The 24,817-nt window shown below is 31.1% G+C and overlaps 3 protein-coding genes across 15 annotated transcripts in view; 1 reads left to right on the top strand and 2 right to left on the bottom strand.

The window, feature by feature from the left end:
- Liprin-gamma (liprin protein kazrin) overlaps nt 1-13,001 on the bottom strand; it is a 123,638-nt gene extending 110,637 nt beyond the window's left edge. For 8 of the 12 annotated variants that reach the window (XM_089076542.1, XM_089076543.1, XM_089076544.1 and 5 more), the window contains exon 1: nt 374-567. In XM_089076542.1, the coding sequence (XP_088932668.1) occupies nt 374-552 (179 nt within the window). In that variant the 5' untranslated portion in view covers nt 553-567. Of the gene's footprint in view, nt 1-373; nt 568-4,009; nt 4,216-12,308 lie in introns of those variants that run through there. The other 4 variants (XM_089076551.1, XM_011646535.3, XM_089076549.1 and 1 more) reach the window with 4 other exon arrangements.
- A 3,281-nt stretch (nt 13,002-16,282) lies between these two features.
- On the bottom strand, nt 16,283-18,272 carry GatA (glutamyl-tRNA(Gln) amidotransferase subunit A, mitochondrial). 2 transcript variants are annotated; one of them, XM_089076566.1, is made up of 3 exons: nt 17,590-18,272; nt 17,198-17,329; nt 16,283-17,092 (listed from the first exon to the last, which is right to left on the bottom strand). In XM_089076566.1, exons 1-3 carry the CDS (start codon nt 18,125-18,127, stop codon nt 16,299-16,301), a joined length of 1,464 nt encoding a protein of 487 aa, XP_088932692.1. In that variant the 5' UTR covers nt 18,128-18,272; the 3' UTR covers nt 16,283-16,298. The 2 variants fall into 2 exon arrangements, with proteins under 2 accessions (XP_088932692.1, XP_011644843.2); XM_011646541.3 differs by having other exon boundaries at nt 16,283-17,329; nt 17,590-18,268.
- Nucleotides 18,273-18,792: 520 nt separating this feature from the next.
- On the top strand, nt 18,793-23,412 carry LOC105432047 (uncharacterized). The gene is made up of 4 exons (XM_089076569.1): nt 18,793-19,193; nt 19,550-19,633; nt 19,815-20,201; nt 21,008-23,412. Exons 1-4 carry the CDS (start codon nt 19,004-19,006, stop codon nt 21,598-21,600), a joined length of 1,254 nt encoding a protein of 417 aa, XP_088932695.1. The 5' UTR covers nt 18,793-19,003; the 3' UTR covers nt 21,601-23,412.
- The last annotated feature ends 1,405 nt before the right edge of the window (nt 23,413-24,817 follow it).

Genomic DNA, 24,817 nt, shown 5'->3' with positions numbered 1-24,817 from the left:
AAATATATAAAATATATAAAATTATATATTAAATATATAAATATATTAAATATATTAAATATATAAAATAGTAATTTTCTATCGTTACGAAAACGGTTAATTACGGTTTTTAAGTAATTATCATAAAAGTATGCTAAACTAAACTATATCGCATTTCCATTCTTATCAGCTTTGGCAGTGACCGTGAAACGTTATCGAACGATAACAGCGCAGTCATAATTATTAACCAATATAATTATATTGAAATTTTAATTTTTATTAATGACTTCAAATAATTCTTGACTCTTTTAATATAAAAATAAGATGATCAGAGATGTTCCTTTTTTTCTTTAAAATTTTTAAAAATCGATCACTTTAAATTACACGCACTCACCGAGATTCGACACGTTCGCGTAAAGATAATAAAGCAGCCAACGGCACCATCGAAACAGCCTGACAGCCGAGCGCTGAAAAACGACGAGGTCGATCATCGTCACGTAGACCAACGATCGGTTTCGACTTCGAGTAATGCGACCCGCGCATCGACGATCTGCGTACTGAAGTGGCCCACATTTTATAAACGCCGGCATATCGCGTACCACTACATAATATGTGGGGACCGTCTAGCGAGAAAAGAAGAACGAGAACGAGAGCGAGCGAGAAGGAATGCGATTCGTGCTCGTCTCCCCTACTTGAGTCCAAACGAATGACGCCATTCATAATTAAGATGAAAATCCGGATGCTGGATTTCTCATGCCCTTGGCGTCTCCGAGACAAATATATGTATATATTATATATTAGAAATCGCTATCGAAATATCGTATAATGATGTCAATTGAATATTTTGATATGTTTTTAGGAAAATTATATGAAAATATTAGATATATAAATTTATATAAATTTAGCTTGTATAAATTTGCGTCTATTATAGCACTCAGATTTTTATTTCATAGCAATTTCATTCATTGTTTTTTTATATCATTTAAATTAATTATTTCGTTTCACATCCTATCCCTATCTGTTGCATCGACTACATCAAGTCGTATGTCAAAAAAAACTTATTCGATAACAACAAATGCAAAATTATTCATAAGAAAGATTGCACGCGTAAAATGAATCCCGGCGCACTCAGTCCACTCAGATTCAATCTGAAATAGTAATGGTGGAAGTAATTAACGCCTCATCGCGCTATACAGAATCCGGACAAAGATGGCGGATTCGCGCAATTATTAAATTCGCCCTGTAGCGCATTGCGCGAACATTCATTGTATACTGTTGACGGAATGGGGAAGTTAGTTTACTAGCAAAGCAATAAGAGAATTACCTTCCTACTAGATGTGTGTGTGTGTGTGTGTGTGTGTGTGTGTGTGTGTGTGTGTGTGTGTGTGTGTGTGTGTGTGTGTGTGTGTGTGTGTGTGTGTGTGTGTGTGTGTGTGTGTGTGTGTGTGTGTGTATTTCGCACAAGAGGCGTTATACTCATTGCTTCTGTTATGTGGTAGTTAAAACGTCATCATGTTCCAAATTGTGTTTACCGTCAGATGCCATCACTAATCATAGCGTGTTTAGTCAACAAAGAATGAGGCAATAGTGGTAGTAGTATAGCAGAAAGTATAGTAAACGTTTTATTTTTTTCAGGCACAAATCTGTATTCTATCAATAACAATTTATTTTATTTATTAATCTACATGAAATCAATCGTAGACACGTTCTATAATTTGTGTTAAAATAGAATCCTATTTAATTATTAATTTTATATGCCATTTTATATATGTATTTTGATATGTATATATTGTAAATATGTACATACATATATATATACATAATATATACACACATATATATATATATATATACATATATATATATATACATATATATACATATTATATATATATATATACATATTATATATAAAATATATATATATATATATATATATATATATATATATATAGAGTCTAATCTTTTCAAATATTTTTATATATTATACAAAATAAAATTATAATAGTGTCCTAAATTTTGACATAATTTATAAATTATCTGAAATAAACTTAACAATTCGATTGAGCTTTAGCCGTAGTAGAAATATTTTCGATTGAATATATCTGTACAAAGAAATAAGAAATGGCTTTCAGGTTCTGACAGAGCATAACGTATAAACAGGATATAGGTGGATGCACCATGAAATATACGGAGCATAAAAGAATATCGGGGTGCAATGGCACCCTGTTGTAAGCTTACACTGTCGTTACCATTTCTTTTGCCGCACACGGATTTTACGCGAGACATTATCGCTCTTGCATCGCATCTTCGTCGTAAAAGGATCCTCGGAATCAAAAGATTCTACGGGGGCGGCTCGCAAATTCCACCGTATTCTCGCGATGTGTTCTACATAAATAGCTTAGCCTGTTTACTCCTTCTTTTTGCAATTGGAAATGTACGATTATCACGCGAACTCTAAGCCCTCATTTCCTTTCTTTAAGGATGGTTATAATTTTTAAGGACAAAAAATACCACTATACCATGATAAAATCTAATAAAGTCAAAAGAAGATATTATTTGTGATGACTAATAATCTACAAAAATACGATAAAATATTACGTTAACCAGGAAAATAAAGCAAATAAAATCCTACCTTAAAGCAAAATGATATATTATAGTAATATAAATATAGATGTAGATATAAATATAAATAGCAATATGTGAAATGTGTGATATTATAATTCGCTAATTTTGAACACTTCTTTTTAGGAAATAGTTTGAATAAAAAACTCTATAAAAGTCAATTCATCTCGATAGTTCTGCACGCTCAACGAAGAGTGAAAATAAGATTTATGGTAAAAAGTCAATATTCGAAATATGTACGGGATTGAAGAGAAAAAAATATACGCGCTATGGAGAACCAATGCACATCGCACGCGTGAAACGCGGAAAGCGAAATATTGACAGCTTACACTTGACCCATATGCGATGGTAAAGAGCGAGTACCTCGCGAAACGCTGAACGAAATGCACGTGCTCGTGTAATAAATGAGTACAGCGGCGCGTATACACCCACGCAGCAATGCATGAGAAATTGTAAAATTTACATGTAAAGCGTATTGTAGCATTTTAAATTTATCTGTATCATTTTTATGCTAATATATATATATATATATATATATATATATATATATATACACACACACACACACGCACGCGCATGCGTGAAAGTTCAGTTATTTTGTTTAGTTCAATTTTCATAAATTCATTACTTCGAGTTAAAATATAAGTTGACTTGTCACTCATCAATTTGATAAGCAAGAAAGAAGTTCTATTTACATTTTTATCATACTATAAATTTAATACATGTTAAATAAAATATTACATATTTTGTTTCTTTCATTCTACATTAATTATTGATGAATAACTGATTTTTTTGACGGGCTCGTTATTATTGGATCTCGTTCTATTTAAATAATTTAATGCGTTCTCATTCGCATATATTATTTCGCACCGTTAATCTCAAAGTGATTAACAAATTATATATAACTCAAAAGTTTTAAATATTATATGGAATATATTTCAAGTAAGTAGAGAGTAGCTAACAATGAAAAAATATCGCAAAATAATAATTTATTATTTTCTCTCCTTCTCCTCTAGATTTCTTCATTGCACTCACAACAATACTCGCTAAAATATAATCGCGCGCATTAATTACCAAAATATAGAATTTTTATATCAAATGTTGTAAGATTATTAAATTTTCAAATTAAATGAATTATATCGTATCCTACAAATAACATTATCGATAATGTGCCAATTCCTTCAATAACTCATCGTTGTGCACTGTAGCTGACGGTAATATATCTCAGGAAGCGTTGCACGCTCGATTTCGCGAATCCCGCTCCCATTTTCAGAGGAAATTTCCTATCTTATGGCAGTTACGTCATCGTCCTAGATACCGGGCCAGATTGGCACGTATTTCCGGTCCTGACGTATAAATTTCGTGGCGATTCCTTCTTGGCGCGCTGCAACATCAAGATCCTTACCTGATCACGATTCCATGAATTCGCGAACTCTCTCGGTGTGATCTCAGACAATTTCGGCTGCACTTGGTGTGTGTATCAACGGAAGCGAAGAAATTCACTGTTGCATAATGATGGGCGATAATTCACAAGTGCATCGTATGTCGACTAGCGTGTGCCGGATGATTCCTCTCTCATCTTTAATGTGGCGGGTAACTTCATAAGATCGTCTGCAAGATTATGAAAATGATGTTAGCATTAATAATCAACATTATGCAGAAATTAAAGCAGCATTTAAAAGAATTTTATATTATCCTTCATATCCTTTTATGTAGAAGGTATGTCATTAACTCGAGTAACAATTAAAAATAGCAGAAAAAAAATCCTAAATTAAATTTCCATTTCATATAATGTGCAAGTCTGTATAATATATAAAATATTCCAATTGCAATAATTAAAATATATCTTTCAATATAAAAAAAATCGTATTATCGTCTGTTTTTAAATCGTATGTTCATTCGTAACATGAACACTGAATACTTTTATCGAAAAAAGTAGGGAATTTCTGGATTAGTTATGCTCAATTTTACCATGCATCCCTTTATGTTTACGTCACTTCGTTTAAAATCGCAGATAGAAAACGGTTGACAGAAAAGATAGGAATGGAAAAAAAATAGAAACAACGCAGAGAGATTAACAAGCTAAACCTACAAAATTTTTCTTTCTCTCTGGCTTTTGATAAAAATAGCGTGTAAAATTATTTAATTATTATTTTGTTCGGGACCAAAAGCTTTAATCTCATTCTACGAGGTGCTCACCAATTAGTCGTTTACGAAGTGAGACGAGCTTCCGTGTGATAAACGCAGAGTAGCGATAATACCTCATCCGTCGAAACAGTGAAAGAGGATTTTAAACTCGTATTTTCTGTGTCGTCGCGGACCCTATTACCAACAACGTTGTTATCCGATCTGCACACTGCCGACCACAACTTTCTCTGCGAAACAAACTCGACGACGCATTCTCCTGTCAACGGAAACGATGTTAAAGATAGGGGAGAACTTTCCTTTCCTTGCTTATGACCTCGTAAGACAAAGTCTTATGGAATATAATATCCCACCGCGACGTGCCTTCTACGCAGTCGAAGAAACGAGGAAGAAATAATTCAAAAGTTTCTCGCGAAACAGCTTGCGCCGTATGTTTGCCTCCCCTTCCTTAGCTTCGCTCGTCAAAAACTCCCTTCGAAACTCGCGTTTAGTGAACCTGTATGCATTGTATTATTTCAAGGAATAATCAAATGTCGCAACGCATAGTTAATGTGTATTTTTTGTATATTTTTTTAAATCATACATTAACAATTGTAATAAATTATTGAATAAAAGATAAAATGAAAATTGTTGTCGTAAAACATCAAATTTATATTTACCATATAAATGAGATTTTTTAAAAATATGTTTTGAATAAATATATTTTTCGTTTAAGTCATTGTTACAAATTGTACACATATTGATAATATTGTTATTATCCTTATAGAAAAATAAATTCGTGATAAATGTATTCAAAGTAAAACAAAAAAAGTTAAAAACTTTCGTAAAGTTTGCTTATTTTTTAGACAAAAATGTTTAAATTAACAAAGATAACATATCGGGAAATTCTATAATTCTTTAGGAAACTATTCAAGCTTGATCAATTAGACCGAAATTCCGAAAATAAGACATTAATTAGATAAATATAACTCAAGATGGCTTTATTTCTTTTTTACACATTAAATTTTACTGTCTTCGTGCAGAGAATGTTATTTTTAGATGACAATAAACGACTGTCTCTTTCTCCCAATAAAACGCGAGGTCGATGCACCATCAACTTCTCGCCCGTTCTATCTTTTCGTCTAGAGATCCGCCGCTTCTTGACCCCAGTTTGCATCACGTGCTACGATAAGTGGGATCAGGTACCATTTATCCACTCTGATCAGTCGCGATGTCGTAATTCAAATCTTTTCAAGGGTGAGCATTATTAACGAAGAAAGATATCAGTGTCTGTTTGAAGATACAATAAGAGAGTGGATTATTGAAATAGAAGAGATCATGTTGACAAAAAATAACTTTTACTCATCACCGAAAATATAATTTTGTTCTTCTGCTATATATTTAGCTCGATATATATCACATTGAATGCATCACAGTTTCGATTTTCGAAACTCAGATATAGTAATAGAATTTCGCAGAAAAAATTCTGTGATAATGAAACTAAAAATATTTTTAAATGATGAATTAGAAAAAAAAAACTCTTGAAAATAGATTCAATAGATTGTATTAAATGAAATGATCATATAATCAAAACAAAAATATTTGAACACACAAAGCAATTTGACCGAAGAGTAGAAAATAACATATCTCAAATATAGCTTTGTTTTGTATTTACATGGTTTCTATAACTCTCAAAAACGGATTAAATTTATTTCACATGGCCAATCGCGATCTCTCGTTATTGTAACTTTATGCTTGCTATGGAAGGTTGACTAGAGCCGTGCGCAAATTTAACCAGCAAATTTAATAGACACTGCTTGATCATTAGATTCAATTAATTTATTATACCTTCTAGGGGAGATTATAGAGAACAATTTCCTTCTAATTAATATGATTATGGACTATTATAATTTATAATAAGTTCTAGATTGCAGAGTGAGCATTATTAATATTGCTTATTCTATCGTATTTAATTGTTGTATTGCGTATTCTGTCGTATTTAATTGTTCATATTGCAATTGTTCTATGATATTTTATATATTTATAATATTTTAAAAGGAAAAAAGAGAAAGAATTTTTACATATTCTTATCTTGCACGTAGAATATCTTCTCAATTGATCTATTATCCATACTCGAGGGATTGTTGATGATCCCTCTATTTCCCATCTTTACACCCCTTTTTGGCACCAGGCGCAAAGGGACGCATCAGGTACCATTTATTTGTCCGCGCTGTTCGCAACGTCGTAACTCAAATCGCAAAATTGGATTATCTTTATCATAAAAGATACATTGTTTAGATTTCATAATAAAGAATAAAAACTAAAAAATCCTACTTCAAGATTAATATATAAAAAACAAAAAATAGCTACATTTTTATGTTCTAAAAAATTGTTTTGTTTTATTATTTAATGGAAATATTTCTTATTTATGATTTAGTTGTAGTTTGATTTAAAAAGCTTTTTATTAGCTTCAAAATATTTTTTTATTCCAAAGTAAAAATGAGGGTCCAACATTATCATAATGAGTATCTATCTGGCATTATCATAAGAAATATGATTTGTTTTGTTCAAATTTTCATACGTCAAATTACGTGAACATCTATTAAAACTATGTTCTCTTGACTAAAAGACTTATAAGATTTATAAAGGCTTCAACTCAGTCCTGATGATACCATGAGCATTGTCAATGATAAACGCTGTCAGTGAGATTAGGGTACTTAATCGCCAGTGGCATATCAAAAGGGAGGAGCTATTCTGCTGCTCAGTGACACGTATTGTCCGTAAACGTGCCTTTTGTTATCCAATTGGATCTGGAATGTGCCATCTGCGCCACAAGAAAACTACATGCGACGATTCGATGGCGTCTTGGCTTTCGACGGATCAGAATTGTGTCGAAACATTGTAAAGATAAGTAACATAACGACAAAATTAAAAAAAAAACACTTTTCTAATATTCTTTTAAATAATTAAAAAAAAACATGTATTTAAAGTTTCTATCACAAATTTATTAAAATTTTAATTAAAATAAGAGTTTTAATCTCTTTCTCGAAAAGGCAATTTTAATTGTAAGATAACTGAAACATTTGATTTTTTTTTGCATTTCATTAGAATTTAAATCAAAAGATATGAATCTATCAATATTAGATAACAAACTTAACGAGGATACGAAATGATATATCGCTCGATTATATATTTCATGAAAAACATAAGCTGCTTGTATATATCGATTGCAAACCAATATTGTACTGTATGTGCTTGATTTAAGTATTGCCGAAAATAAATCGCGGATTTGAACAATACACTCTACATGATATTTAATACTCAGCTGTTACGCTTTCAAATCAAACCATAGATTGTATAAATAAATACGACATAAGACATCATTTTTTTTCTTCATGTATTCAACTATTTTAAATGTAATAATTATTTATTTATAAAAAATAAATAAAATTATAATATTTTATAATAAAACAAAATAAAAAATCAAATTTTGTGTAATTATATGTTACACAATTAAATTAACTACAAACAACAGAAGATGTAATTGATTAATAAATCGGAGAAATGTTAATTATTATAAAATGAAAATACAAAATACAATAAACAAGGATAAAATATTTCTAAATCAACTTTGAAAGCAAATTTTACATAATTAAGATAAATGGAATACTAAATAATGCTCAAAGTAATAATACTTTATCTATTAACGTAATAACATTTAATTTTGTTACATTTTGTAAAGTAATGAAATTAAATTTCATTAGCGTGTTACTCAGAAAGAATGAAACAAATATGTAACGATACACTCATTTTAAATATGTAAATTATAATAAAAAAATGTCTTTAGTTAATTGTTACATTTTTGAACCATAATTTATATCATATTTTATGTTTAGTTTTAATTTAGGCTTCAACCTAGTCATTTTATATTTATATAAGAGTACACATCTTCAATATTTTTAATGAAATAAAAATGTCTCAAATATATGTATATTGTAATAAAAAACTTTTCGATTTTTTTAGATATGATAGTCCTAGTTTTTAGATATGATGCATTAATACGGATTCCTTCAAGAAAACCATGTCATATCCTTGATGTTTATCGTCACGACCATGCCCCTTATACTATAATGTAATTATATTATTAGTATTAAGCGGAGTTCCATAGCAGCATGGGGGTCAGGTATTTAATTACGTAGTAAAAAATAGGTATTATAAGAACGTTCTCATATGTACAGATCGCAAGGTTAATCGATATTAGATATTCTTAGTATGAAGAGCCAGTCCGTTGTGTGACGGCAAAATTTTATCATCCGCCATGCGAACCCACGCGCTTCAGTAATCAATGTAATAAACGGGTTTTTCTTTGTGGAGAAGCCTTCGGCGCCGCTTTACGATGCGCGATACAAATGTTCTGAAACTTGCATGATTATCTTCATATTTAAAGCGACTTCTCTCCGACACTCCTGACCTGATCTCGCGAATTATCCAGCTCGTGATATCCCTTTATGAGTATTGATAAAAATCTTTCCTCTGTTCGATCATTGGAAGTCCAGTCAAATTTCAATCTCTCACCGTCGAGGAGTTCCATCGTTGATTAATAAGTTGAAATTAAAGCGACTAGTTTAAAAATCTGACATTAATATTTTAACGTTGGAATTTTTTAAAGGTATATTTTATATATATCTTTTTCTCTCGCGTTCATATATCGTTTTATTAAATATATTATGATATTTTACTCCTACCGCATTTTGAATAAATAAAACAAAAAAACTTTAAGTAAACTTTCTAATAAACTATTGATATTTTATAACGAAAATTATATCGATGATATTAAGTGAGCGCGAAATGATGGTGAAAAAGATCAATAACGCGCCTTAAACGACGATCGATTAACAAATTAAAAAGAAAAAAAGTTAATCGCAATATGGAATAAGGATGCGATTTACTGGCCGTTCTCGATAATAAAATTAGCCGGCTAACCGGTGCTTCGTTATCATGAACTTGCCGCCTTTCTTTTTTTCTACATAACGTTATTCACGTAACGCGGAGTTTTCCGAAGCGTAATGAATTTTCTTATCGTGCGGAACCGCGTCATAGACGCATGTATCAAACTCGAAGCATTCCCATACAAATGTATTTATTCTGCATATAATACGAAACCTTCGAATGATATAAGCGCACAAAGAATATGAATATTGATTACCACAGAACAGAATATTTTTGGTTGCAATATCTATATTAAAATTCGATATAATACAACATTTGAATATTTGATACAACATAACATTCAAAAAATCTGAATCTGAGATAATTCTAAAGGATCTAAAACATTCACCTTAATTGTAATTACCAACGTGATGGAATGACTATTTGCGTGCGATCCATCATCGTTTAATTAGATAAAAACCCACGGCGATTAAGAACGAGAGATAAAAATGGGATGAATCGTGTGAAAGTCTTTCGAGCGCACGGATATTAAGATCGCACTTGCAAAGAGGATTTTAACTTTCCAACGAAATCTTATATCCCTGCATAACATGTGAACCGATCAGTAACTCCTAAAATAGAACGAAAAATTACTGTTAGAAGAGATAAAAAAGAAAGAGAAAGAGAAGAAATTTAAAACTATTCTTAGCGCGATGAGCGAATTTTATGATTGCGATAGCTCGCTACTGGGTGAACTAATTAGCATAATTCGCCCAAAAAGAAGCAATAAGAATCGGCCGAATGATTAATGAATCGTACGCGCGATTATCCTTCCTAATAAGCTATATGTTTTTCCTGGATGTAACTTGTAAACCAAATTAGTAGAACGGTAACCCGATACTAAAGCGTCAAATACACGGAGGGTGTGGTGTGACTCCGCGCGAAGGGAAATAAGAGAAAAACGAGGATGTCGCTCAAGAAGAAAAATAGAAAAAAAAAAGATTGAAAAATGAGATTCCGAAGAATGAAGTATGGCCAAGGTTCCACCGTTGTTTTCTCGCGTTGTCTCCTCGCCCGTTTACTCGGGGTTTCAATAAACGGGTCTGAATAAACGGAGCCGGTTGACGGTTCCACGCGATATACCGACAAAGATGCAAACTGACAGAATACAGACAACGTTGCAACAACATTTCCTCTTACGACGTTTCCCCGCGGCCGTGCGGACCGTGCGGACGATGTTTTCAGTATAACACCGTGAAAAGCATCACGGAAGCCTGCGCACACATTCCTGTTTACCCGTCTAACGGAGTTACCGTAGACGACCCTATGTTAGGCGGAAAAAGGAAATGACGTAGTCGCGCGAACTGCACAACTAAAGTACGGCGGCAACGGTGTTAAACTGTCGCGATATTGCATTACACGAGTCGCCGTCCGGCTGAGTTTATGGATTCCTTTTACATCACGACACGCGCTTCTAGCACTTTAACTAGCTCCTCCAACGTTAAACCGCCGAAACATTCGGTAAATGCGCAAATATATTATTAATATAGTAATCTTATTAAAATGGAATCTATTACGATAACGATATATTGAAATTTATAGATTAAGTATATTACATTATACACCTCTGTTTACAATAATTTCATTGCTGCAATATATTAAATTTATTATTCATTATCGAAACGACGTGAAATTTATTATATTATTAAAGCGTTATTTATTACAAGATGACGAGATATCTCAATTACGCAACATGCATACTATGTTGTTACTTATAATATTGCGGAAATGTTGAAATCGCATGAAACGCATCCGATTTGACCGCAATGTGAAGGAGCGGAGAAAATATCGATTTGAAAGAAAAATTGCCCGGAAAGAAAAATATCCTCGTTTGTCGCGCGCTTTCGAAAAAGTTCTCCGTTCAATGGAAAACTTGGCGTGTATTCGTATGACGGTAATCTATCTGGCTACGATCTATCCGAATAACAGATTTGTATTTTAAATTATTCCATTTCCACTGCATGCCATATGTTACGGAAATACGGTATCGATTCGGCGCAATACGTCCAACGCATGATTCTTCGGTCTTTCGTTTCTTCTGCAAGAAACGGTACGATGCGATAATATTATATTCTCAACTATGGATACTCAAAGCAGTTTTTGAATTATCTTATTCTATATTTGAACGTGTATTTACGAATTATCAAGTTTTCTTAATTCATAAAATTTAACCTAAATAACTTGTGTTAATTATAGATCTATTCTTTTCAGCTGAATTTTTTGCACAGTTCAGCTTCTTCTTTCTTTTCTTCTTTCCAACATGGGGAGAAAAAAGAAAACATGAACTGTACAAGAAGTTTAACTGAAAAAAATAGACCTTATTATGTCAATGTTGCGCGATAGATACGCGTTGGCAATAATAAAGTAAATTATATTTTCTGCAATAATCTCATTCGATAAACAAATCCCAAATTTTATCATATTATTGCAATTCAATAATATGATTCGTATCAATTGCGCAGTTTGAAACCTTTTCAAAAGCTTTCAAAGTTCTTTCAAATGACTTGAAAAATTATTCCAAATTTCATGCGCGGCCTTTTTCTCTCCGTTTCGGATTTTTTTTTTTATTACACTTATCTGTCATCACTCACTTGCGATGTCGGATGAGCCAAGGTGTCGACGAAGCCTGTCCACTTGTCGCGACGCGGTGTGCAGTCATGGAGTATCTTTGCGGGGTGGTCGCGCGCAGCCGACGGGGATGTGATAACACGGGAAGAGTGGAGGGGTGCCGCGGTCACTCGCGCACCTGTCTAAGCTGCGCCGATATTTCGGCGGCCGCGAGCGAACCGCGAGAGAACGGCCGCGTAGGTCACTACGTCGCACCACTTTGCGAGTCGCGCGAGATCACCCGCGCACGATCCCTCATCGGTCGCTATCGGTCATCACACACATCCGCAATGACGACGATCGCCGCCGACGACACCCGCGGCGCGAACTTGCCAATGATTTGAAGTGCGGTGCGAGCGCCACGATGTCTTTGTGCGCGCGCGCGCGAGCGCGAGCGAATGAACGAGCGAGCGAGCGAATGCGGCGGTGAATGAGAAGAAATTGATGACAGAAAGAAAAGGAGGGAAAGAAAGAGACGAAATAAAAAAATAAAGAGGAAAGAAACAGAGACAGAAAGAGAGAAAGAGAGAGAGAGAGAGAGAGAGAGAGAGAGAGAGAGAGAAAGAGAGAGAGAGAGAGAGAAAATTCGGAGACAGTGCGTGGGTGCGCGCGAACGATTTGAAAACACGACGTTCTCGATAACGACGGCTCGAAGTCGTCACGACGACTGGCGTAACCGACGGCAGAGAGCGACACGACAGCCCCCGACGGCCGGGTCTGACGCATGCGTCCTCGCCACCCCGTGCCCAACCCTGTTTTCCCAGAGAAACGGCCACCCTCTCGTACGTAGCTAGCCGCCTGCCTTCTTCCCTTCATTTCGCATTTTGCGTTACCGTCCTGTCGTCTGACAGATCCTTGAGATGGTTTAGTTATATCTGAGAGGGTATACTTTTGGCGTTTTTTTTTTTGTGTTACGAGGGTGAAAGCGAACTTGTACAGTGCGACGATGATACCGAACGGCCGCGTATAAAATCATCCTGGCGACCTGTTTGCTTGAAATTCATTTACTAACTGGTCACATAATCATCTCCTCCAATCACCTCCTTGTTGCTATAACTATTGCGAATTCTTAAGGGTTTTTTTTATTTATCTTTCCTACTAATACATAGCTTATACGTGAAGGCGTTTGTCAAAGGGTTGCTAAGATGCATTAGGGTTGAACTTATTGTCTCGCAGCTTGTTCTCTTGCAATCGTAACTTCTTCTTATCATTATTACTAATTATTTTTTAAGGTTTCCTGAGTTTTTGAAAACTCATACATTATATTGCATTCCTTTAGTTTTATAACATGATTATAAAATTAAATAAAATTATAAAATTTATTCAAATTTTATTTTGAGTGCAAAATAGATAACAATGAGAGACGAAGAATTTTATTAATGAATGCAGATCAAAATTTAACAATTCGTATAATTTTCATAATTACTGAAAAATACTGATTTATCATAATATCATTTATCATATCATATCGAAGATTCGATATGAAAAAGAATATATTTGAATGTATGCTATGTTATTATGTAATCGTGAAATTTGGCCATAAATCGGAAAATCGCGAGTTTTTGAAAATACAACTTCCATTAACCGCACATTGTAATTTGTACCTGGACAAGTAAATGTTAATTGGCTGCAATACGGCAGATTGCCAATAATTGACGTTGCACACTGCGTTCGAAATTGCAAAATTTAAAATCAAATATATACCTTTTGTTTTCCTGGACTTTGTCGATAAAATTTGGAATTCGAATTATACGATTTAAATTAGGCTACAAAATAGCTTTGATATATGAAGAAGAAAAAGTTTCGGAAAAGTTTCATCTTTTGAGAGAGAAGCATCTTTTGCTCTCTCAACTTTTTTCACGAGATTAGTCGAGTCGTAAAAATATATCGCGCAACGGAGTTGCGACATTAATTGCGCGAAGAAAGAAAGGCGAGCGGGTAAAGAAGTTTTAATGACTCTCTTGTATAATCATCCCTTTTCCTGCTATTGTTGCTATACCAATACAAGAACATCGCGTGAACAGCAATAATGAATGCTTAAAGTAGTCGACAATCGCATTTTCGGGCCAAATGTTAGTTGAAAATTTATGACGGGCTCTGATCGGAGTAAGAAATCAAAGTATGAAAGAATCGGATTAAAGTTGAGGGTTGCATCAATCACAAAGGCTTCATATTTTTTAAATTCAGGAGAATGATTGCCGAGTGCGTTTGATGTTCTAAAGCATACCACGTGCTCTTACCGATGGCTGCCGTAAAGCTTTATGAGTCTGGATTAAAGCGAATACGGTAATACGATCACGACTTGCTCGATATCGGATACGGTACTTAGATACATTATTTCTTCTGTCATTAATTACATAGCTTTGTACACCAGGCGACCTAGTTCGGCGCATGTATTCGAGTATTAGCCATCCGTATCTGCGGATTAATTCTGTCCATAAGCAAGCGGGGTAAGAGTAGAAAATAATAACAGGAATTCCTCATATATAGTTCCCAATGTTCGAGAAATAATTTAAAAATTTTTTGTGATTAATATAATAGAGCGAAATATTACAAGTAATGAAATGACTAACATTCTCTCCTTTTTTTCGAAATAATTGTCTTATTTCTCATGATTCTGTGATAATTAGAACCGAGTTCTTGTAACTTGTGCAATGAGAAAAATAAGAAATTAACGCAAAACATAATATGGTACGAAAAGGGAATGTAAAATGAGACGATCCGATTATCATGTATCTGAATAGAAATGTCCGGAAACATAGTTTGATCATTTGCGTCGCTTATAAGAGGACGAAATAATATCTACGGAGATAGAGAGAGAGAATACATTTTTTTCTTAATTTTTTTAAAGTTCGTAAACCAATATTTGATATAAAAAAATAAAAAAAGATACGTAGAAATATTTAATATAAAGATATCTCTTGTTTACTCTACGTTTCATACCTTAATTGATTGCAATGTTTCAACAATAAAGACAAAAATTCATTTCAAGGAAATATCTGTATTAAAAAAATAATAGTTTGATCAGTAATTATTTATACAAAATACAAATCTTACTATACAAACAATATTCAACTCTGAATTTATAGTATGATGCAATTATTTTCTTATAATCTTGCGGCTTTTGATATCTCGTATTTTGTAATAATAAAACGCAATTGAGAGAGAGTTCATACATATTAGATTGTTCCATTTCTCTGTTAACTTCTTAATCTCTTGTGAACAATAGATTAAACTGAAATGTCACAGCGATCTAATTATCAAAGGCGTTACATGAATAGATTTTGCACGCTCGTGTTGCTAGTTGTTTACTCGTTGTTCAAATCCTCTGGGTCCTTGGGGAATGAAATTCGGATTTTCTCCGTGAAAACCTCGACAACTCATGATAGTGGGACGATTGGTGAAAATGAATATATGTATAAGAAAATTATGGCCGAGATGGAAAGTAAATACGCAAAGACTCGATACGGAAAGGTTTGCAGATGTGAAAAAATAAAATTTTAATGAAAAGTTGCTTTTTCAATAACATTTACTTACTTGGAAAAGCTTTTCCCTTACATTTTAGCGAAAAATTAGTCCTACGGTGAAGAGAACTGCAATTTCTACTTTGCCTTCATGTATAACGAACATTACAATGCGGTGAAATGAGACAAGGGTCGTTTCGTTGTAAAAGCAAACGCCATTATTCGACGAATAGAATTTCAGATACGCTCGATGGTATACCAGAGTGTAATTTGTTTGCGTGGCCTCAGGGCCAGTTTGTTACGATCGTTGTTCTACGCGATGAAACTTATGTATTAATCTTCATTCTAATTGTATCCGCAATATTCAAAGAGGCATATGTGAAATCTGGTTGTAAAAGCTAAGTTACATATAATCGTTACAAATCAATTATATTTGACGCAAGATCTATAATGTATTAATTTTTAAAAAATTCAGGATTAATGAAACAAAGATGTCCGTAAAAAGCTATTTTATTTGAGCAGACATGAATCTTTCAATTTGAGTTTTGGAAATTGCACTATTTGTTCAATCCACTTTGCCAAAGTAAATAGTCTATGTTCGTGAAAGAGCGGTGCCATTAACTGCAAAGATAAGGGTAGTCCTCCGCGAGACAATTTGATTGGCACGTTGAGCGCAGGTAAACCAGCCATGTTTGCAGGTTGTGTACAGTGATCTTGAATCAAGCACTGTGTTTGATTGTCTAGCTGTATAAATTCATTGTACCTCGGAGCTTCAGTTAATGTAGTCGGAGTCAGCAAAAGATCTATATTATTATTCCACAAAATGTCAAAATCTTGTGTAATTAATCTTCGTATTTTCATCGCTTTCATATAATATTCTTCATAATTTTCTGCTAAGAGAAAATAATTCCCAACTAATATACGACTTTTGACCACACCGTTAAAACCTTCCGATCTAGTCTTCTTGTATAATTCGTCAGCCGAATTCCATTCATCAGCTCTATGACCGTATTCTATGCCATCGTAACAAGCCAAGTTGCTAGCTACGTCACATCGATTTAAAACAGAATAACATACTATGGAGTAGTCAGTATGAGGTAATGATACTGGAACTACATTAGCTCCCGCTTCTTCTAAAAGATGAGAGACATCGTTCCAACATTCTTGAATCTCCTCACTTATGCCTTCCACTCCGTATTCTTTTGGTATCCCAATCCTAAGATTACTAATATCTATCGTTTCGGATAAATGAATTGGAACATATTCTTTTTGTATAGTGGTGGAATCCGCCTGGTCAGGACCAGCTATAGCATTCAAAATTAATACAGCATCGTCTACTGTTCTCGTGAAAATACCAGGCACATCCATTGAATTTAACAAAGGAATAAGACCATAACGTGATATCAAACCATAAGTTGGTTTCAAGCCAATTAGACCACAATAGGATGCGGGATTGCGAGTGGAACCACCAGTGTCAGAGCCTAAGGCTGCATAGCAGGTACCTGTGGCTACTGCAACTGCCGAACCTCCACTACTGCCACCTAAGATGCATTTATCATATCCCAAAATATTGTTGCTAACATATCCCTCAAAATAAAGGAACAAAACAGTAGAACATAGAAAAGATATACTAAATCCAGTATTCATAATCTTTTCTTATTTCAAGATTTAAAGTAATGTATTAAGACACTAGTATGGCTACGATTGTTTCACAATTTCATGTTTTCTTAATTATATATTTGACATCAAGTATAAAAATAGATTATAAATTTGGCTTAAGTAACTAACAGTAACAACATACCTGCTATATGCCATGTATCTTTTTCATGCACAGATTCCCTTGTGGTAATCTGTGAATCTTTGTCAGATTTGTATGAATAAAATTGAGACAGCACTTCCGAGCCCCATAAATTCCTCGTTGGCCCGTAGAACGAATCTACAGTACCGGAGCCCATGGCGAACTCATCGAGATTAGTCTTGCCGATCAAAACGGCTCCCTGCGCCCTGAGCTTTTCGTAAACTGTAGCGTCATAACCCGGGGAGAAGTTGGCCAACATTCGAGAAGCGCAGGTTGTAGGTTTACCCTTAACGCAATAGTTATCCTTAATGGCGATGGGAATGCCATCGAGTTGTCCCAATAATGAATTTTGTCGTTGTCTGTTATCGGCGGCATTTGCTTGCTCTTCCGCAACATCGCTTGTCACAGTGATATAAGCGTTTAGAGGCTTGACAATTGAAGTCAACTTGATGGAGGCCTCGCAGACTTCGGATGGTCGCACGGCACCGCTATAAATCTTCTGACTAACGTCTTTAATCGAAGTAGATAGCAGCTTGTTCATCGTTCGTTTCGCAACATGCTACTGTTATGTATAACCCTTTCTACCGGCACTGATAGATACATAACCTCAAATTCAGTGGCAATCAGAAAGCAGAAATCGCATGTTTCTCGCAGTTGCGCGATACATGAAATTCTTGAATATCCGATATTCGATCTCTTTGAATCGAATCGAATTTAATTCGAATACAGATAATTCGATATACTGGTTACTCGATTACTCGAAACATTCGATTTCGAATGCCCGAAAGAATAGTGTAATCGAAAATGTTCGAAATGAAATCGATTACTCCAACTCGAGTCGAAATGGGGAAAATCGGAGAAATGAACATAAATATCAAGAAAATATATCATGAAAGACTGGAATTTTGATTCTGAACTTTTCATGATATACATTATTATACGTACATATAATAAAATTTATAAACTTTAAAAATAATAACAAACAGTATTTTATATAATACATAATATTGTATGAAATGTATTACAATTTTTTAAATTATTTTTGATATGATTATTTTACAAAAAATATTAAATAAAACATCTTTTTAAATAAAAAAAAGCTGATAAAACGTTTTCTCATTCCTTGAAACATTTTCATATCCCTTGAAATAATCGGTGTCAAATTATTGAATAACAATTTGTCGAAGCTCACAATGTTTACAACACAATGTGATGAAGGTGACTAGTTAGAAGATCAAGCTATAGCTTTGTATACAAACTATGAGAGAAAATTACTCGTAGAATAGTTCTGTTGATTCAATCACACTTAAACACTGAGTGAATTATTATTTAAATGTAGTTATATATATCAAAGTTATTAATTATAAAAAGTAGAATTAAGTGCTCTATAAATACATGTTGAACATAGATCAACAACATGTCACAAACAACATCTCACATATTTGATCAAAATAACAGTCACAAACGTGCAACTATAGGTAATGTGTATGCAAGCACACCGATCAAGCCGTTAACGAAACTTCATAGTATATCCTTATCTGGGATTGATACATTTTCTTCCTCGAGTGGAGGTAGAAATTCACAATTTATTCAGTCGCAAATCCAAAGTAAGTCATGCTTATATATCTAATTATATTTTTCTAAGTTTTTTAAATGTAATTTAAATCAATTAAAATGTAATGATTTAATTTTTATTAAAAAATGATTTATGTATGAATATATAATTGACCCCTATAAAATATGTGCTATAAATCAACCATATGTAAATCGTTTTTTAATAAAAATTCTCATTAATTTTGAAAAAAATGAAATATATTTTTTAATAATATTATTATAACAAATTATACAATATAAAATATAATTTATACTAATTAAAATTTGAGAGAATAACAATTTTTGGAAATATATAAAGATATCTCTGAAGATTAAAATATATAAAATTGTGTAAATTAATGTATTCTAGCAAAAAAACACAAAAGATACACAAAGGGAAAGAAAAAGGGAAGCAAAAATTGGCATGTGATAGAGACTGATAGTGAATATGAAGGCAAGTAAAATGAATTAATGAATAAATCTTTAAATAATACGTATCAATTCAAATTAGAACAAAAGTATAAGATTTTATAGAAATATTTTGTAATCTAATTAAACATTAAAATATATTAAACTGTATATATATATATATATTTTCTCAAATTATAAAATTAATATATTTTTTATATATATAGTAAAAGCGCAAAAGAAAACTTTGAAGAACAAGAAAGAGAAAAGAACGGTCAAAAGGAAGCGAATAATAATTCAGTCAGATAGTGAATGGGAAACTGAATCGGAAAAGTTAATTAATGAACCCTCAATAAATACGCAGGAATCCATTCTAAACAATCATGAATGCATACAATTATTTGAGGATGTGTATAACTGTACACCAGAAAAAACTCGAGATATACCAAACACATATGAAGAAAATTTGCACGTATCACCGATTATTGAATCTTCTATAAGAATGCGTTTAACTTCAAAAAAGAATGATATGCAAGATGACCTTTTGCCAGTGAATTTATTATCAACGGATACACGAACTCTAGAGGAAACAAATGAGAATGAAATGAGATTCCGTATGAATTTTATATAAGATAGAATTTTTATCAGAAATAATTTTTGAGATTTGGATTTTCTTACACAGTTCTTACACAGTTCATGATCATTTAATGATTTCTTTCAATTTTTAATTTGTAATACCTATTATATATACAGGATGTTTGATTTCTAATGTTACATTGCTTGAATGCAAGTAATGATCAAGTAGATCAAGTGAGTCAACTGAGCACAAAGTTCTCTAGTATTTTGCGATTTTCGCAATTAACGAGTTAATTATTAAAGATTCTAGAATGAGTGCATGTCTTCTCATTGGCTCATCAGCCAATCTAGAAATCTTTATTAATGATTAATAACTTCCGTCCTATCTGCATACAAGTGGTGTATCATTAGGCATCAGACACTTTATCAGACATTTTATATATTATAAATATAATATCTTGAGTGTGTGTGTGTGTGTGTGTGTGTGTGTGTGTGTGTGTGTTTGTGTAAAAGATAGACATTATTTAATTAAAATAAAATTAGAATTTAGCAAGAAATATTAAGTAAGATTATCAATTGTGTAAGAAAATCATTACTTTTATTTTTATCATTGCCAATTTATTATCAATTTATATATTTCATTTTATTTATTATTTACTTCTTATTTTATTATTACTACACATATTTCTATATTATTTGCATAAATATGTTTATGAATAAATGTTTGCAAAATGTTGTTACATTTGTTGTTACAATTATTGAATTTTTTATTTTCTTTATTTAACATTATGTTTCTGCATTTTGTCTATTCAAATGCATTTATATATAAAAAACTGTTTTATAGGAGGTAATTTGAAAACATATGCTCAGAAATCGTTACGGAAACCAAATAAAAACCCGGAACAAGAACAGGAACAGGAACAGGAACAGGAAAATGGCTCTTCTACTATGGGATTCTCAATAAATAATTTATATCAATCTGATGAAGATGAAGTTGAAATACATTTTAAAAAGACTTTACAACGTATACATGCTTTGATATCAAACAAGTCAATAAATTCATGGAAGCCTCCTGACGTTCCTAAAAGAACAGAAAGCACTGTGATTCCTCCAGGGATGACATGTACTAGGGGATATTGGGACAAGAACTTACGAAAATGGATATCATATACAATTAATTCCAAAGAAGAAGAGCTTAAAGGTGATAAACACAAATCAAAAATTCGTAAAAGGAATACGAGAAAACGGAAGGGAAAAATAATAGCATCGGAATCTACTATATCAAAACAAAGAAGTGTGTACGATCATCTAGTAGATGAAATAGATATCGAGTTCGAAACTGGTGGTCAATTTGGTACACGAATGACTTTTCGTGAATTTCATCATAAACAAATGATAGATAAAATTCGTTCGTCTACATCTTCTTTAGATACATAAAAAGGCTAATATTTATATATTTATGCATTGCATTTATGCATTTATATTTTTCAACATTTTTTTGTATATGTTTATGATTATTTATTAATATTATTTGTTATGTTATTAATATTATTTGTTAAACATGCGTTAAATGTAATAAATATAATGTAACATTTTTTTTACATGTATATCTATTGTGAACAGAATAACATTGATAAGTTAATTATATTTATAAAAAACAATTTCAAATTAATATAATTCCTTTATACAATAATTTATGTTAAATATATTAATTTTGTTACTGCAATTGTTTTCATTTTATTTATTATATTTTATATTTTGTTTTAAGATTTTTTTTTATTAAATTTAAAGTATCTAAATATCTAACTAACTATAATTAATACACAAAATGTGTAAATATTAAGTTATCTGACTTACATAAAGACATATATTGTTATATGTTTTTGCTTTAGCGACAGTTTGTTTTGACTTTGCTATATAATCAGTTCCTTTCTACATCGACACTGTATGTAAGATATATATATATATATTGCAATAGTAAAGAAATATCCATCTGCTCATAATTTCCCAAAATTTAAAAAATTTTATTTGATTTCTTTCTCTAATAAACATATGCAAAGTTTATAATAGTATAATATTTCAATTGGAAACTCATTTAGCATAACTATGATTCGCAGGTAAATATATTTAATAAATCAAAGTATATATAATTATTACTATATAATAGTATAAATAATTTAACGATTGCTTATTCTATTTTTTACGTTTTATATTTAAAAAACGACATAAAGCTTATCGAATAAACAAATAAAAATGAGCAAAAACAGTAAAGCACATATATGAAATCATATTATATTATTTAAAATATTGACTGGTAAATTTTTTCTGTTCCTTCAATATATAACATAACATAACGATTAGGTTTAAATTATGTCAAATTAGATAAAGTATACTAATTTAAGTTGTTTATTATTTCTTTTTCGATAATATATTAATGACCAATAATTTATTAATTGATAATTTTTAATAATTTTGTTAATATAATACAATTGTGTACTAAACAAAATTTAGCATAATAATTAAAAGTTTTTTAAATTTTGTCACTTTTAGTAAACTGTAATAAAGTTTAAGTTTACATTTAAGTCTAGTCGTTATACATTAACTTCCTTGAAAAATATTTATTAAAATTGTAAAATTTTTTATTTAAAATTATGATTTATAAACATGATTTATAATATTTGTTCTAATGTACACACGCGCACATATATACACACTTACAAATTTGATTTAAATTAAATATTCAAGGAGTGTTTTAAAAATTATTCATAATTAATTATAAATATATAATAATCTTATAATGTTTATTATGTTTAATTAAATTACACAGAAAGTTATACACTATGCTATTTATTTTATTTATAAATGCGAAAGAACAAGATGAAATTTGTGATGGAAAAGTTTTCAATAAATCTCAGAATGAAATGATCATCACTTGTCGAGAAGAATCATTAAACGATATTATTCACAAAATGATCGAATGGAGAGAAACTCTTGAGAAAAGAATGACCGAAAAAAGTAATAAAATGCACGAAATAGAATTTCTTCTAATGACATGTATTGAAAGTGAAAAAAAATTAAGGACACAATTGATGGACCAGCAAACAAAAGATAATAAAAGTTTGATAACATCCATGTTATATCAAATATTATGCATAATAGGTAAAAATCGTCACAACAAATGTTATATTAATTATAATTTTATTTTGACGCTATTGTGAAAAAATTTTAATAAATTATTTTATTAATTAATATCATTAATATCATATTTTATTACCTTTGTAGGACTTGCCGTTTTTGTTCGTTGGATTGTTATGTTACTAAAGTTAGTATCGTCTATAATAATAACAATAAGTATAGGTATAACAATGATAGATGATGTGAATAATAATAATAATAATAATAATAATAATAATAATAATAATTAAAAAGACAAAAAATATAAAACAAGTTGCTTATAAAAACAAAGGAAAAAGTATGATAATTATAATAAATTACTTTATACATATTTTTCAAGATATTAAGATTACACATAAAATGTATATTTTTATAGCAAAGACATGACAGTTGCTTATTTATAGTTATGTATCATAATTACATAAAAGTTTTGAGCAAATAATTTTTGCTCAAATATTTAGTATTTAATGTTAGTATGAATAGATTAAAATTCTTTTTTTAATAAATTATAATAAATTTTAGATATATTAAAATATAAGCTAATATTAATAATATTTACGATATGTATACATTTTTTTAGTAATGAAAATTTATGTATAACTTCAGCACTAGATGGAAATCACAAAAATATTCATATGTGTTTTGATACTTTAAGCATATACTTTAATACGCAAATGTAAGCATATATATATATATATATATATATATATATATATATATATATATATACCTTAATTATTTTTAGTATGTATTGATATTTTTAGCAAATTTTTTATTTCCTTTAACATTTATTCTCCGTTTAATGTTTTTACTGTCTATATTTTTTTTACTATCTATAATAAGTAAAGTTTTATAAACATGACAAAGCAACGGGTTTCAAAATCGATAATTTTATCAAAGAGATTACATGTTCTAGTAAGTCTTAAATTTTGTTACAAAGGTTACAAAATTATGTTTAATTATTTTTCAATAATTCAAGGAAATATGTATCTATATTATCAATTACTTGAGATCAATTTTTAATTGCTAGTTTAAAATATTGTATTTAATCGTAGAAGCATTCTAACAATATTTATAAAAATACCAATATTATTAAAAACATTAATAGATTAAGTATAAACATATAATCATCCTATACAATGAATTTTAACGTGCAAATTGCTTTTTATAATATAACTCTGTTAATTATTTTTATATTAATTTATGTTGATTGGCATAAAATATAATATTCATAATGTTGTAATGTAATTTCGATATAGATAGGACGCATATTGTTTATATATCGTATGGATTTTATTTCAAATAAGAAGATAAAATTATTTGCAAAACGAATAAAATTGATTAAAACACAGTACTAAAGAGTTAGTAAGCAGTAATTTTAAAAAAAATGACTAATTACAAAATTTTTAATAAGATATCAGAAGTTATTGCAACATCTAAATTGCAATATCTAAAATCAAGAAGAGTTTATTGAAAAAAA

Source organism: Pogonomyrmex barbatus, unplaced genomic scaffold (genome assembly GCF_055798465.1).
Source record: "Pogonomyrmex barbatus isolate J1 unplaced genomic scaffold, ASM5579846v1 scaffold2, whole genome shotgun sequence".
NCBI lineage: Eukaryota > Metazoa > Arthropoda > Insecta > Hymenoptera > Formicidae > Pogonomyrmex > Pogonomyrmex barbatus.
The sequence above is the reverse complement of the archived record's forward strand: the minus strand, read 5'-3'. Positions and strand labels throughout refer to the sequence as shown.